This window comes from Sciurus carolinensis, chromosome 10 (genome assembly GCF_902686445.1).
Source record: "Sciurus carolinensis chromosome 10, mSciCar1.2, whole genome shotgun sequence".
In the NCBI taxonomy this organism is placed as follows: Eukaryota; Metazoa; Chordata; class Mammalia; order Rodentia; family Sciuridae; genus Sciurus; species Sciurus carolinensis.
In genome coordinates this window covers 47568526-47585756 of record NC_062222.1, presented here as the reverse complement: position 1 = coordinate 47585756, position 17231 = coordinate 47568526, and the positions used below count along the sequence as shown (strand labels likewise).

The window sequence follows — 17231 nt, the reverse complement described above, 5'->3', positions numbered from 1 at the left end:
AGACAACTCATCTCCTTTCAAAGTGCTTTATACTGGATTCTTTCAGGCCAGTGGTTTTCATGAAACTCATATAAAAGGGATGAATTATATAACTGCATGATTCAATGAAGAGTACATACAAAAAGTCATATATCATGTTTAGTTATATATTTTACTGACTAAATGGAGCCTCTTCACTTTGCCCCTTAATCTTAAGAAAAATGTAACTGTCTTTCCTTCCTGTCACCTCTTCCTCAAACCCTTTCTCCACATCTATGGCCACCCTTGGCCAGGTATACTCTGAAGCTTTGTTTTCAGCCACTTAAGGGGCTTCAAGGCTTATACAAGAGGAAAAACAGCATTTAACCATCTGCAGCTCTGTAGGGAACAGCAGGGGCTCATAGGGATCCTTGTAGGTTCTACCTCAGTGGCTGAAGTCACTAGGCAGGCTCAGAAGTCGCAAACCAGGCAGCCAGGGTGATTTAATGGCATCACTGACTTTTGCTCCTGGTTGGTTCAGGATTTTTTGATAGAGGAACACTGGGGTCCAGAGAAAAACAATGACTGCCTGAAGCAGGTTTTTAGAACTTAAAAGACTGGAATTTCTTTTTAGATTCTTAAAACATGGCAAGAATTGGAAGATTCTGCATGGATTTGCAAATAATTTATTATAATATGTGCAAATGTAGGAACTCTTCCAGCACAATTTTTCTACAGTACTCCCATTTCTACTCTTTGTTCTGGTTTATTCTGTTAGAGTCTTGTGATATGAAAGAATTTCTAGTTTCAAACTCATTCTAATAATGTTGGGTGAATTCTCATGATCTTAAATGGATCTTTTCTTTACTGCCTCAACTCAAAGTTCATCTTTGGAAGATTTCTAAATACTAAGTATCTGCAACTGAAATTTAAGAGATGTAGCTGTTAAGAACAAAAGAAAAGAGTCAAGATGGACAAAAGGCAGATGGATCATTTCCACGGACAGACAACTTGCAAATTAGTTCCAAGGAAGAAGTTACATTTTTAAGATGGGCATAATCCTAAAAGAAAAAGCTAGTTAAAATAAATTTATATTATTTTAATCTCTTCAGAGAAACTCTTTCATGGAATTATAGGGAATATTTTATTGGTTACGGAAAACTTCACCTGGGATACTAAGACAATGAAGCCAATGAGACTGGTCATTCTTCCCATGTAGTGAGTTATCCAGATTTGAATTTGAGATTTCAAAGATACCCTGGCAGTTGAGACAGGACTTCAAACACAGCAGCAGCCCACTCTCAACCTTTCCCCTTGTCCGCCATCTTTGTCCACCTTCCCCTTTGATGTCAGCCCTGAGTACCCTCCTCATCACCTGATGAGAGCACATGGAGCAAAGGGGTCTGCCCTGAAGCACGTTTCACAGCCACAAAGCATGCCAGAGCAAGACAGGGACTGACTCACCCGGGCTCCTGGCTTTCCGTCTAAGCCAGATGCTCCCTGTATGATTTGGTTGGTAGCAGGGTTGGTGGGTGTAACACGAATGACAAGAACAGAGATTAGTATGAGGTGCCAATGAACAAATGCAACACTTCAACAACATAATACACAGTCACGGGATTCTGGGATGAATATCACATTGCTACAAATTGTTAGTTAAAAAAAAAAAAAAAAACCACGTGACAATAAACACCCCACAGATGATGGCATTTTAATGACATTTTCTATTAGGCAAATTCTTATTATAGAAACCAAGTTAATGAGGTTTACAATGTGTACTACAAAGTAGTTATTGGTACCAGTAAGAGGCTTCTATCTAAATACCATATGAAATTCATTTTCTAGAGACTGAATCATTTACAATATATTTCTTTAGGTTCTGAAGGGGGAAAAGTGGCAATCTCCTAAGAAAGAGTTCATTGTCATATTCAAGGTTTGCATTTCAGAGGAAAAAATACAGGTTTAATTACACTTGTTAAAATAGCATTTATGGACCACCAATGTTGGGTTTTAATATGCCAGGATGACTCTGGATTTTATGTGAATCATACTTATTGTTTTCTGAGTTGTTCATACTGTTCATGTTAGTTACCACTAGGGGGACTTCTAGAACAGGCAGAAAAAGGGAAAAAAAAAAAAAAAAAGAAAAGCCTCAGGAGCAGGGTGTGGTGGGTGATCTATGAGATTAAGGCAAAATAATTCCCAAACTAAATCATTCCTCAATTCATTTCAAATAATCCTGCATCAAAGCCTGAATGGAAAATGCCTTAATCTAAATCTGTTCCCAGAAATGCATACTTTTCTTTACCTTGAACTCCAGGCTACATAAAAATAGTGAATGATAAAAATGACATTTCCAATGTTTGTTTCAAGAATAAGTACAATTCCTTATTTGATGAGGCTTTTGTACCTCAAAGCCCAAATATTTACTTGTAGTACCTTAAAGATATTGATTAGCTCAAGAATATTTAAGAAGACCATGCACTAGCCCTATAAATTCTCTGGTCAAGGTCTAGGAACTATTTCCCAATTTTCAGATAGTTAATATAAAATGAATGAAAAAAAAATCTATTCCAGCTGCAAACTCCGCCAATGAAGCTATACCATATACTTTTTGGGTATTTTCAGGATTTTTCATTCAAAATTCCTTCAGGGTGATCCTATTATGATCCATAGTGTAAATGCAGAATACATCATTAGTTAGCAATGATTACAGTAAAAAATGTGTATTACTGTTTAATGGTAGCATACACAGTGTTTTTGGCTAGATGATGCATAAAAATTCTCAACAGCCCTAAATTTGAAATTAGAGGAAACAAAAAATAAGGTTAAAAGTTTGTTTCTATTACCCTTTAGTACTTTATTATAAGATTTGAAAATAATGGCAAGATGATAATAATTTTGTGTGAAAGATATCTACCTAGAATGCTGAATTAATGACTCCCATATGTTACAGAGGTTTTATGCCTGTGGTTCATTGACCTAATTGGTATGATTTAACTTTCTAATATAGGGTTTTATCATTTAATCAATTAGTGAATGCATACACAAAGCTTCCTGTGTCTGATCTGTAAAACACTAGCTCTCAAGTGGAATACTTTAGTACTTAAAGCATAGTGTCCATGGGAAAAATAAGTGGTTATTAACCCCCATCCCAATATCTCAAATACGAGGATAAACTACTTTCTACCACTGATTTTGTTATATCCCACTAATGTATTCTACAATGTTCTTTACTGATTTGGCATTCGCTGAATAGACAGCATGCTAAAAGCTTGGAACTAAAGTCTCCTATTCAATAATAGATTTTTGAAAAATCTGTTGGGTTGCTGTGGAAAGAAGCCTCGCATAAAGCACATGAAGAGAAAAATCCTTTTTTCATTAAAAATAAAAATCTTCAAACACCTGCAAAATATTTCTTCCATACTATTCACCATTTATAAAGACCCTCATAACAGGGAATTTCTAAAACAAACAACATACAACATGTAGAACACGATGTGATTGATTAGCAAGGAGCCACAGCACTGACTTCACGCCATCAACAATGGCCAATTGCATACCTGCCACCCAGAGGGCTACAGTTTTTTGGTACCCAGGAGAAAAAACAGTTGAGAGGGAGTCTTACATTGCACTCAATTATAAAAGTGTTTGGGAGAAATGGTGGAATGATGAACATAACATTTTTGAAGGAGGAGGAGGGGGAGAAGAACTGTCAGCCCTGGAAAAGGAAGGTTGGCATGTATGTAATTGCAGAATGACAGAAACATCCATGGCATTGTTTGGGGTCTTCCTTTGACACAAGAGAAAACAGAACTGGGCTGAGCTCTGGTCTGGCATAATGTTTTCTAATTCCAGAAATCTTGATAGTAAGTAAACCAGAGTTGTTGCTTAGGGTAGAAAGAAAAATCTGAGATTTGCACTGAAATGGAAAGTTTACTTACTGGAAGACCAAGGGGTCCTCTGTCACCCTTTTGACCTGGTTCACCCTTCAATCCTTTAACACCATTTAACCCTGGTTCACCCTAAATGCAAAAGCAAATGCTAATTTTGGTTGCTATTATGGGTGTTTAAAATGTGACAGAAGAGAGCCAGTCTCGAAATAGTTGCAGATTCCAGTTTTACATAACGACAGAATCAGGCTTGATTTGTCTTGCACTGGTTCAAAGATTAATGTAAAGAGAAACTGAAATTGACAAATAATATTCTAGAAAGCAAAACTCCCAAGAAAGTGTGCTTCTTCCTGTCAAAAGCTGTATGACTGAGTCCCTGAATTTTTGAGTTCCAACCCAAGGAAGTCAATGTAATACTACATTGTTCTAATTAAGCAAATCAAAGATAGAGTGGAGGATGCCGAAGGAGGCCCCGGTAGGAAAAACCCACTCTGTTGGAATGGAAAACTGGAATATGCAGGACAATGTTATAGACAGGTCTTTTAAGCCTTTAAGCATTTTGCCCAGGGGAATGAGCTAAAAATGTAGCAGCTGATGTTTGAAGTAATGCCATTCAGCAAGTTCTCATTTACTGACATTGCCAAGTCAGGTCCCTACACGGATTAATCAATAGAGTCTACAACAAATTGCCAGCCCCAGAAGAGAATACGAAGATCAAAGAACTTGAATGTAGTTTTACTTACTGTCCATCTGCCTAACGTTAGAATCTAGAGGGCATGAATTTAACTCAGGATGACATTATGAAAGCCATGCTAAGTGATAAATTCTCTCGACAGTTTGGTTAGAAATCTAGTACACCTATTTTTCCATCAGTAATAGCATGTTAGAGACAGACAATGATCTGATTGGAACACTTTTCAACTTTGAATCAGACATTAAGTTTTCAAGGAAATCTTAAAAGACTTGTGAAAGGAAGATGATTTCAGGCTGCGGGAGAGGCTATGCTCATATTAGCAGAAGGGATTTTTAACCTGGGCAGTTTTTACCCAATTTTCCCGATGATGAAAACCAGTGTGGTGGTTTAGAACCCCAACCAGGCCACAGGAGGAGAGAATGGGTATCTTTAATAAGGCTCCCAAGTAAACGTCTCACCAGGATGTTCTGGGCAACACTGTGCAAGTTTCATGTTAGATATTTGAGTTGCAGGGAATCCAAATGTGCTATGGTTGGTAAGGTCTGATCCTGGGAATGCCACAGAGTCATAGTCAATGGGATATGAAGGCCAAGTCTCAATAGCCAATTTTAGTCAATTGGTTTAAACTTGAGATCCATTGCTTTTCAGGCATGTGCACTTTTAGTGAGTGGTCTTTAGATGATGCACAGGCAGGGTAGCCCTAGTAGGATATGAAATTCCTTGGTGAAATATCATGCATTAACAGTAGCAGGCAGTGATTGAGAAGGTCAGTTTAAAGATAGTCAAATCCAGTAGCAAAAAGACGAAATTTTATGTCTGGACCAAATTCTAGTCCCAGTAGCTGTGTCTTTGGGGGCAAATAACTTAAAATTTCTGGGCCTGTAGTTTATCAACTGTAAAATCAAGGAACTAGTACTGGTCATTTATGAAGTCTTTTCAACTTTGTAATTATCTGAAATCTGATTTAAGTAACACATGAAATCGGGAGAAAAATCTATTGCATTTTAGATATCAAAAGGATCTTAGGCATTCAGTGGAGTTGGCATATCTGAATCACTCATGGAATTAAAAACAGTCTTGGTGGCTTTACTCTTAGTCATTACCATTAGTCTGGTCTTTGGTGGCACCTTCAAATCCAAGTAGAAGTTAGGAGTGGGAAGCATGGATTTAGTCCAGGGTGTAAAAAAGGCCCAGAGAGTTTAAATAACTACAAAGATCACTAGCTAATAGATGGGCTCTCTCCCTCTCATCCCAGAATAGTACTCTCACCCCAGACTCTAATCCACACACATCTGAGGCATTCTAACAAGAAAGAGGGGTGAACTCCTTCCATTCTTCAGTGTCACCTGCCTGACCCTAAAAGGGAAACTCAAGGTATCCTGTTTGGCCAATACCTACTGCCAGTTGCTGAGCCGGGTGGGTGAGAGATGCCAGCTTACTGGAGGAGAGTGGGCTACCTCTGGACTTTCTGATGCCTAGCACCAACATGACATTTATGTGTCTCCTCCACCTTTTAAATGCAATGAGGAAATTTCAGGAATTATTAACCTTGAGGATAAGCTATAGATTTTTTCTGTTCAGAAGAAAGTACCAAATCACAAGATAACAATAAGTGACACGTATTGGGTGTTTATCAACAACTGTACCAGATATTTGCTAAGTGTTTTATAATTATACCTCATTAGAGCTTCACAACAACTCTAGGAGATAAGTTATCCGGAGTTGAAGAAATTAAAAATCAAAGTGGGTCAATTATTTGCATGACATGACCTGTCAGTGGCAAAGCTGAGATTAGAATAGAGGTCCTCATCACATGCTCTCTGGAAGGAGGAGCTTGCCTTTCAGGGCTCATTTTCATCATCCATGATTTCCTCTATGTCTATACGAAAACAACATCTTCACAAAGCAAGCTGCACTGATTCTGATAAGGAGGGGTTTTTCTCCATTGTTCTCTGTTAACCCAAAGTGAACAGAATGCATGTGAGTGAGGAGTGATGTGGTCTTCTCAGTAGAGCACACCTGTCAATGCACCCCTAGTTCATTCTAGACCATGGCCTCTGGGAGAGCCCAGAACTAAGATGCTGGGTAGTTAAAGCATTAAGATGCAGTCCTATGCAATTAATAGCAACCAAACCTATAGCTAGAGACACTGGGGGTAGGTGGGGAGCACATGAACTGATCTAAGAATTTCATCACATGTCTGCTAAGTGGTTGATTTGAATATATTACAATTACAAATTTAGTAAACTTACATGGCAGCAAGGAAAAAATGAGGAATAATTTAAATCTAGGTTATATCACTTAAATTTGTTGTAAGTCATTTTGTATTAACATTTGAATGCTTAAAGGCTTAAGGATTATCAACATTACTTGACAAATAAGACAGGACAGACATGCTTCCTTCATGCTTCCCCCATGATAATAAAGAAAACAGAAATCAAGTAAGGGATGTGTTAGATTACCTTTGGTCCAGGAAGTCCATGGGGTCCCTGTAAATGGAAAACACAGCTTTTAATTAAGAACTGATTTAGTTTCCCAACAAAGGTGAATATTATATCAAGAAACAAAAGGGTTATAAAGCAAGAATCTTCTTGTTTGAGCTATTGCTAGAAGTGAGTTTGTGGTTGTTATTTATTACCTACCAAAAGGTCCTTCCAGTTCTTAGATTACTCTGTAATAAGAAATTCATTAATAGCAATCCTGTCTGCTAAATGTCTATGAGAGGGAGAAACAAATGTGCTGGGGTTATGTGGGAAAAATAAACTTTTAAATACACATTACTCCTCTTTCTCAAACTTCCATATTTTAGTCAGATACAATATTTGAGATACGACATAAGTCAATATTGGATAGAAGTAGGACTTAAAAGCAGACCTTTGACAAACAGAATCCCACACTTTTAAGCACGAGTGCTCATTAACTCCTACAGACCCAAGGTGTTGAAGAATCTAAAGGAGATAGGAAGTGAGGTGAAGACAGCTGGGTGTGAGACCCTGAAGCAGCAACTATTTAAGGTTAAGGAGGGCGTGGCATTGTTGTTTAGACTGCACTTATTTTTACAAAGAGGAATTCTACAAAGTCTTAACAACTGTTTACTAATGGAAGGAAGTCATAATGCATGTATAGATCACGATTAAAAAAAAAAAGCTTGTATTTTGTGGACAATCTTAATATAAAGGCTAATTATCAAATTAACAAAAGGTTACTGTGGATTGATTTAAGTTTTTCAAGAGTTTTAAATAAACTATTTGGAGGGAGGAGCATTTAAATATCCATCAGTGAAATCATGCAATACCAGAAACCACTGTTGAGCAAGCAATGCCTAGATATTTGTTACACATGTCTACATTAGAATAATATTTTTGCTTTGGTTAAGTTTTGGATAAACATTTTCAGGAAATGACTATCCCTTTATCGGGTATTCTTATCTCATTTTAATAATGGGTTAAAATTCCTTTAACCAATTAATTTTATCATAAGAACAGGAAGTAGCATATTTCTAATTTAACCTTCTAACTTAAAACTGGAGGGAGAATAAAAAAGCCAAGTTATGCTATTTGTTCAATTCTTAATAAATTGGTTTTAAGAAAACAAGGTCAACTGTAGCTTTCTGTTACAAAATAGAAATGGCAATTAATAAGAAATGGATGACTAGGCTACCCTCAACGTCATGGATCGTTCCAAAGACACACTACTTAGAGAACAATAGACAAAGAGTGACCACAATTTAATCTGTATTATTGAAGTTTTCTGGTTTACTGACACACCTTAGAGATGAGTATACCCTACCCTGCTCCTGTTGAAAGCATTTGAAACACTGTCTTCTAGGCTCTGGCCTTAACACAACTGTCATTCATCTGACACTTGGAGAATGATACATGTTTAATGGCTGCCTTCTTTGGTTCTATGAGGTCAGGACCACTTGTGTGCACTGGTCACTAAAGGATAACACCACAGACCATGGGCCAATGAATCATCATAAGCACCATGAACATGGAAGGGGAAAAAAATCCAATAGTCTATGGCCTCTTTGGAAATATGCTTCCATTTTTATACCATTTTATACATGTTCTTATTGGACTTTTCAGCTCAATGTTGGGTGGAACATTCTTTAACAACTCCAGTTATCTTATTTTGCTACAAACACAAGCAGGTTAAAATAGTTTGCCAATGTCCATGCCATAAAGCTGGAGTGATGCTTTCCAGGTCGGCTGGTCTATCAAAAAAGCTACTTTTTTTTCCCAATGCGTGTGCTTGGGGGAGTGAAAGACAACACTATGAAGTCACCATATCTTAAGGCACCTGGTATTTTCTGTCCTTCCCACAGAGAGTCATACAAAATACAGGCTGGCTGTTCAGAGAGATGTGCTCATGTTTTCTCTAGTAGCATGCTCATAAATAAACCATTATATTTTGGAGAGAAGGGAGACTTACCATGGGACCAGGTGGGCCATGAGGACCTGGGGGGCCTGGTGGGCCTATGATCTGTGTGTCCAAAAAAATGGAACATGGATTTAGTTACTTCATTTAGATAAGGCAGTTCAGCTCAAATCTCACGCTGGGGCTCTGCTAAGGCCATTAATATTGGCAGAGGAAGGATATTCCAAGAAGTGAGTTTGATTTTCTAGGTTTAGAAATTCCTATATGAGAATAAAATAACTTCCAAAAATAGTGTTGTTCTATAAAAGTCAGAATAAATCAAAAGTACATTACAAGAAAGGAAGCAACTGATTACCAGAAACTCTATAATGTCACAACCATCATTAAACTTTCAAACATTTCATTAAGCACAAACAGGGTTCTGGAGAAAAAAAGAGAATGTTAAGTTCTATTTTCACAAAGTTCTATCCACACATACTGTGGGGAAGTCATTGATTTTTCTCCACAGGATTGGATAGTCCTCTGAAAAAACTGCTTCTAAGACTTCTGAGACACATGGTCTCTCACTGTACAAGGTTGACAGATATTTCTTCTATAGTTTGACAAGTGGTTTTTAGTCTTTCTACTATTGATAAGCCATCTGGCACATGTGGAACTAGGTAAATAATCATCCTGTGTCAGTTTTTCAGGAACTGTGGAAGTTTAAGGCCCACGGACTTACAGAAGGACCCTGGGGACCTGGCAATCCGGAGTCTCCCTTTTCTCCCTTCACTCCATTGGCACCCTGCAAAGAACCAGCAAGCAGAATTAAGCAGATGAAGTTATTTCCAAAGTGTGATTGACAACTGTATTTTTCTCCCCCAATCCATCATTCTCTTGAAATTTTATATTATGTGCATTATATATAAAAGTAAATTTATCTCCTTGTAGTTTAGGTTAAAACAGCAAGCTGACTATAAGATTCCTAGGTCTGTGGGTGATATGTAAAATTTAAATGAATTAAAAATCTAGGCTGGGCTTGATTAGTTAAACCTATACAATATTAATTACTTTGGGTTATAAATGCATCTTTTATGGTGGTGCTCATTTTTAATTGCAAAGGTGAGCCTTTTAACTTAGTTTTCATGGAATTTTGTATACTTCCTTACTTAAAAAAAACACATAACAGGGGGTAGGGGTTTAGCTCAGTTGGTAGAGTGCTTGCCTCACAAGCACAAGGCCCTGGGTTCAATCCCTAACACCACAAAAAAAAAAAAAAAAAAGGGCAGTGAAGTTTACTACATTTTTTTCTTGGTGGCTGGGGAATGTAGCTCAGTGGCATGATGCTTACCTAGTATGGACCAAACCCTGGGTGCTGCAAAAACAAAATATCGCCCCCCCCAAAAAAAAAAAAAAACCTCAAAAAATTCCCCCCAAAAACTGAAAAACAAACATACATTTTTTCTTGTAATTTCTATATTTTCCCCCTCCAAATTTTCAGTAAAAATCAGGGGAGAAATTATAAATGTACCCATCACAAAGTATCATACAAACAAGAACAATTTACAAATAACTTGTTCTTTGTTCTATATTTTTTGGCTTGTTTATCATGATTTATTTTATAATTAGTTACTATCATTTTATGCATACTAAAGTGACAAATTATTTTACTATCTTCTAGTGAATATAATTTAGGAAAAACTTGAAGGTAAAGTTTACTTTATGATTAATTTGGCGACATGCTTTAAAAAATTTTAGTTCCCCAGTTGGAGTGCTAATAATATAATTCTTTTTTGATTGCTTAATTTATCTGAAGAACATTTCATAAGAAAAAGTAAAAACATACCGGTAATCCAGGAAGTCCAATTCCTCCTTTTTCACCTGGCATACCTGGGTCCCCCATGTCTCCCTTTGAGCCTTTGAGTCCCTACAAGTGAGATGGTTTGCATATGAGAAGCATACTGACCCCTGATAGTTACATTCTAGGGAAAACAGAATTCTGATCAATTTTGTCAACAGGTAGGTCCTAAGCTGGGATGATTATGATTTTCATTTTTAGGCAGGGCTATTTCCACATTGAATCAATACTATTTACCCATGTAATGGAAGGGATTGAGTTCTACTAACCAATTAAATATGAAAAACATGAATTTAGGTTTTGTCATAATTTCTTCTGATTTTATGTATTAACTGGCAGCTAATTCTGAGAAGACCTGAAAACAATTTAATGACTTTAATTGTCACAGAACTGAGATCTAGTATTCTAACAAAGACCCACAGATATTTCTCCCATCTCCACTGTCTAGACTCCCCTTCCCCTTAACTGTATGTGGAAGTTCTACTCCTCATGAGTTTTCAAATGGTCCAGCCCACATACAGGTAAATCATTTACTGCGCACTAGTGGCCAAACAGTGCTTAAAAATACTTCAACTGTTTTACTGTTCTTACTTTATTCTGATGGCATTTCTATGTGGTAAGCCAGGGTGTTGTTTTTATTCTCCTTTCACAGTGAGGAAATAGATAAATGTGTATTTTGAATGTCAACAAATCAGAGTTGTGTAACACTAATACTGAAACTAATTTCTACTGTTGAGCATTTTCATCCTAAGGACCTCATTGAATATGACCAGATGGTCCATTCCTCAGTGGAGATCATGATAATTATGGTAAGGGACCCCTGAGTTGCACAAACCTGTTGGTCTTCTTAGGGACAGGAACATATACTTCCTTGCTAGTTGCAACTACTTTGTACTACCTAGTTCAAAATCTTAGACTGGGTGAGTGAATGGGTGGGGATCTGAATGAATGGATTTGGATCTTACTGGTTAGTCAGACTTGGATTTTAGGAATCTAGTAATGGAGAAGAGCAACAGGGCCAACCCACCAGTGTTGGTGGCAGAAGACAACTTGACTTTTGGCTTCAATTCTATAATAAAAGTGGTGATCAATAATGATGCTTTATGTAATGGTACATATCTTTGAACATTACCTGCTCTCCATCAGCTCCTGGGATTCCTGGAGATCCTTGTTCTCCCTGTTAAGAAAAAAGGCAATAGCTTGCCTCCATTTATCATTGGTAATATACCACATTAAACAAAAAATGACGCTAGTTGAAAAGTACAATTTGACTTTTACCAAAAGCATCATAACCCAAGAACACTCTGTTACAGTATATAGCTAAGCTAAGTGAACTAATGATCTTCCTTGAAAATGTTGTACATGTAGCTAAGAGCAAAGGTTTTTCTGCCCTATAAGATACCAGTTTGAAAATGTGGTAAAAGATGACTGATAATTTGATGGCTAATCATATCCTATTGTGACACCTATATGCCTCAGTTAATTTTTTTCTCCATAAAAAAATCTGGTTGGTTTATCTTTATTTCTAGTTTCATAAAAAGCAAAACATAACAATTAAACTAAAATTAGAATGCCAAGTCTCATGAATTTACAGCAATATTTTAACTGGCATAGTTTGAATGAATTCATAAAGTCTGTGAGTGTGCTGTGTCCAGAAAAGTCACAATGAAGGATTATATAATAAATCAGATAATATCTTAAGCCACATAAAATTGCCTTTGATCATTTCAATTTCCTATACAATGCTAGGAATGAAGTAAAATTTACTGTCCATATGATTTATTAGAAGTTTTCACAAACTCCAAACATACAGATTTGTATGTGTTATTTTCAACTGAAGATGTTCCATTAAAAACAAATTTAAACAACAGGCTAGAGATTATTCAAACAACAGATTTAGTCACCTTTCACTTTTGAAAGGTACTGGTAAAACAATTCCTTGAAAGGTAAGATATTTTTAATCAAATTTCCCTGATGCCCACACTGTGCATATTCTGAAACAGCTCTTCCTAGAGTGAGTGACCTGCCTCACAGACAGATTTCCAAGGGAGTTGCCTGGAGGCTGCATTTTCTAAAAAGGATTGTGTGGTGATGTTATAAATGACAAAATGGAAATGGCTGGGGCTCCCTTCCCTGGTAAAAACTTTAAGAGCTATGGGTCGCAGCATGAAATTTGAGCTTTCCAATGTTTAAAGAAGGTATGATTTTATGGTTCCAAACAAATGAAATAAAACAGAAAAAAAGGCCTTTCCTCATTTCAGACTTCCTGCTCTTTGTGGTAGCAGCAAAGTTTATTTTGCTACAAATAAGTCTGCTGAGGTTGGATGCACCTGGCTAAACCCTAGTTTCATTCAGAGTCTGAATACTTGTCAGCACTCTGGGTTCAATCATGATTGCTTAGCTAAACTTTTACCTTTAAAATGTGATTCACGATGCTTAAAAGAGAGCATTAATTCATGCACTACTCATTTATCTTTCACCCTCAATTATGGTTTGTGAGAGCTATCTGATGTGCAAGAAATTAAATAATTCTTGTTTGGTAATGAAGGAGAAATGCTAATTGAATAGGTTTCCATTCAGTCTGGGACTGAGTCTGAAGATGAGAAAGTGTTTCTATGCTTGACTCGGGTGACATTTTGCTGTCTCACGGTTGTAGACACATCCTGCCTCAATTATCCCAGGTGAGATCATAAAAAGCATAAAGAACAGAAAGATCTCAATTACAAGACCATTGTGGGTGGGTGGGAATGATGGCAATGGTAGGCGGTAGGGGGAGAGACCTGTCCATTCCCTAGAGGGAATGTGCAGATTTCCTTCTACGGTGTTCTGTCTCACTCACCAAATACTCAAAGAGTAGGGGGTCCAGACAAACTTGCTTGCCAGGGATATAGACTGCAGCATATTTTGTGTTCTATCTTGTCGGGATTGGAACATGGCAGAGAAATGGAAAGTTAAAAAATCCCCTACTTTTTATTAATGTTATATATGAAGTGCATGAATGTTACACATGAAATCTTTTTGAATCTAGGATATATGTTTTAAATACATCTCACATAGGCAAGGACCTCAGTCATATTTTACTTTCTATTCATCTGTTTAATAGAGACATTTTCTATGTACTAGATTTCTATTTTTAAGTATCTAGAAGGGTACAAAAGTTGATGTATGTGCGTGTATATGACAGACTCAGCCAGTAAACTGACTTAAGCATAAACAGAAGATGAATTTTGAAACCACTTGAATCTCCTACAAGAATCCAATGACGAAAGCCGTATTTCAGCAAGTGTAGTTCAGTTCTGAAAAGCCAGAATCCCTGGCCATGTGCTAATTGATCAAACATGGTCAAATGACTAAGCTTTAGTTTGGAGGGATAATGCTAAAATCATTGACAAAGTGTAGGAATAGTCAAGTCATTCCATGTTTTGACTGTAATTGGTATGTTTCATTAGAAAAGAATTAAATTTATGGCAGAATCCCCCCAAAACCAAAGGCCTAATGTTTTCTCTGATATGTGGATGCTAACTCACAATAAGGCAGGGCGGGGGTTGGGGGTTCACTGAGTTAGACAAAGGGGAATAAAGGGAAGGGAGGGGACATGGGAATGAGAAAGACAGTAGAGTGAATCAGACATGACTTTCCTGTGTTCATATATGACTACATGACCAATGTAACATAACATCATGTACAACCACAAAAATGGGAAGTTATACTCATGTATGTATCATATGTCAAAATATATATTCTACTGTCATGTATAACTAAAAAGAACAAAATATTAAAAAGAATTAAATGGCAGAATGTCTGAGCATATATAATAAAGGCATGTGTTAGAAAACACGACTCCAAAATGATTCCTAAAATTGTCATTTATGAATGCATCATGCAAAAGTTTCCCTGGTTCTTTTATTACAAAAGAATTGGAAGAATCTTGGAAGTGTCAGAGTAAATCTCCTTCAGTCCTCTTCTATTTAAACATATTTTTAAATACCCCATTTAGTGTTTCTTTATAATTTCGGTGGAACTTGTTTTTCCTTGGTTGATATTTTCTATTTTTTAATGCCCTTCCCTATATTTAATGTCATTCCCAATTTTCTTCCTTCTATCCTTATGTTCCCTCTTCCTTTAGTTCAGGCCTCAATTTCTTTTCCCTGAAACAGCATTGCTGACTTGCTTCTCTAGCATTTTCTAAGACCAATTATCAAAATTCATATATTTAAAATGGGTTTCTCACATGTATATATGATATGTCAAAATACATTCTATCATGTATAAGCAAAAATAAAAAATAAAAAATGGGTTTATCTGCATTATATGTGATAAAAAGTAACAAGCAATTAAAGAATAACCTTTGGCCCTTGTAGTCCTTGAGGTCCAGGAGGTCCAGGGGGACCCTAAATAATAAAGAGTCAGTTTTAAAAAGTAGCAAATATATATATATATATATGTATATATATAAAATTCATGCTTTAAATAATAGACACCCAACACACCTCCCTTAGCTCTATCATAATTAGATCCCTCCCAATATTAATGTGAATTGGGGAAACATTTCACTGGGTGCATAATTAGAACTATGTACTTATATGCTAAAATATTAACACATTTTAGGTCAAAATAATACTGAAGATGCTTTTATATAGGTTTTGTAAGACAGTTTAAAAATTGCTGCCATGTCCCACACTCATCTTTGTGGGATGAATTGATCTCCTAATACTACCTGTGTCTGTGGACACCTTTCCCTCCACCCCAAAGGCTTTGATTTTCCCAAACGCTAAAGAACAAAGCTATAACATTAAGAGGAAGCCAAAGACTTTTAAGAAAATGAATAATTTTTCTCATGACTTTTTATGAAACAAAGTGATTCAACTACAGCAATTGTTGTAAAGGTTATTAATATAAAGAAAATTATTGGATAAAAGACAATTGCTCCCTGAGTACCATTTTGACCTGCATGCATCAACACTAAATATAAAGACACAGACCACAGAAATCATGCGATAGGAGTTACCGTGACAGTTAAGGTGGTAATCCTCTGTTGGGAAAATGTATTGACAAAGAGTTATCTATTTTGTGTGCCAAAGTACAATAATACATTTCTGAAAAAATATCAACTTTTTAAAAATATTTTTTTAGTTGTCAATGGACCTTTATTTTACTTAGTTATATATGGTGCTGAGAATTGAACCCAGTGCTTCACACCTGCTAGGCAAGTGCTCTACCACTGAGCCACAATCCCAGCCCAAAATATCAACTTTGAATGTTTTGACAAATCTAATGTCTTATAAGGAACTGACAAGATTCTTAGAAAATATCCTATCTTCAATATAGTATAGTTGTAAACATTTTTAAAAAAATATTTTTATAGTTTTATTTTTTAAAAATCTACAGGTGACTGGATGTGGGGACACATGACTGTGATCCCAGCTACTCAGGAGGATGAAGCAGAAGAATTGCAAGTTTGACGCCAGCGTGGGCAACTTAATGAGATGCTGCCATCTCTAAAAATAAAAAAGGGCCAGGGATGTAACTCAGTGGTAGAGAGCTTGATTAGAATGTGTGAAGCTCTGGGTTCCATCTCCAGCACTGGGGGGGGGGGGGTGAGGGGGGAGTCAAAATTCTGATTATCTGTTTAAAATAATGTATAGTAAAGTAATATACACTACCGGCTTGTCAGCATCATTGTGAACTTAGAAATTTGCTATTGATAAAAGTGCTCTCTCTAGGAGTAAACTGGAATATCCAATTGCATATCTTTTCTCCTTTAGTCTGTAATTCATTTTCTGTTAGAGTTAACTTTTTTGGATATACGCCATAACCAAAGAAATTGATAGCGAACTAATCTAGTTTCTTAAAGTGCTGGAGCATCTTAACACAAAATGTCTAAAACATGATTCCTAATCCATGAATCATGTTCTTGTACAACTATTTTCTAGTTTACATCTTGTACTAAAAGTTCAGTAGGGCCTATTAACCACTTTAATGAAACCAGAGAGGGGAGAACATTTTCCATTAAGGACTCTATAGAGAAACATTATCTGATTACATGTAAACTGTGGATATCAGATTAACAGCATCCCTTTGTTTTCCATTACTCCATTCCAATCTCTGACTCAAGCTGTTGTTGCTATTTTTATTGTAAAAAAAAAAAAATCTCACTTTAATCACTTAATTGAGTCTTTCATGACATGGTATCATCATTCCTTAGAAAACAATGTTTATACATCTGTACACATGGTTAAAATTTTTATTCCATGATAAAATTAGTCATGGTCATTATAACTTCAGAGAAAAAAGTAGGAAAATAATCAGTAATTCTAAGACAAAAGGCAAAATGGCCACAAACTTTAAGATTTTGGAGGAGAGTGAGCAAGGTGGAGTCATTCAATAACTTCTGAAGACTGCCATATGGCCCCTTAGGTGTATATATATTCTTATAAATAAGGGTCCAGAATTTTATACCATCTTATCT

The 17231-nt window shown here is 36.4% G+C and overlaps 1 protein-coding gene across 2 annotated transcripts in view; it reads right to left on the bottom strand.

The window, feature by feature from the left end:
- The window catches only part of Col25a1 (collagen type XXV alpha 1 chain), a 434308-nt gene that overhangs the window by 12361 nt on the left and 404716 nt on the right, over window positions 1-17231 (bottom strand). Inside the window, exons 22-30 of one of the 2 annotated variants that reach the window (XM_047566623.1) lie at window positions 15771-15794; window positions 15109-15153; window positions 11895-11939; window positions 10751-10831; window positions 9647-9709; window positions 8980-9030; window positions 7008-7034; window positions 3903-3983; window positions 1423-1458 (exon numbers count right to left, since the gene is read on the bottom strand). In XM_047566623.1, coding sequence (XP_047422579.1) covers window positions 1423-1458; window positions 3903-3983; window positions 7008-7034; window positions 8980-9030; window positions 9647-9709; window positions 10751-10831; window positions 11895-11939; window positions 15109-15153; window positions 15771-15794 — 453 coding nt within the window. The remainder of the gene's footprint in view (window positions 1-1422; window positions 1459-3902; window positions 3984-7007; window positions 7035-8979; window positions 9031-9646; window positions 9710-10750; window positions 10832-11894; window positions 11940-15108; window positions 15154-15770; window positions 15795-17231) is intronic. The other variant, XM_047566624.1, reaches the window with a different exon arrangement.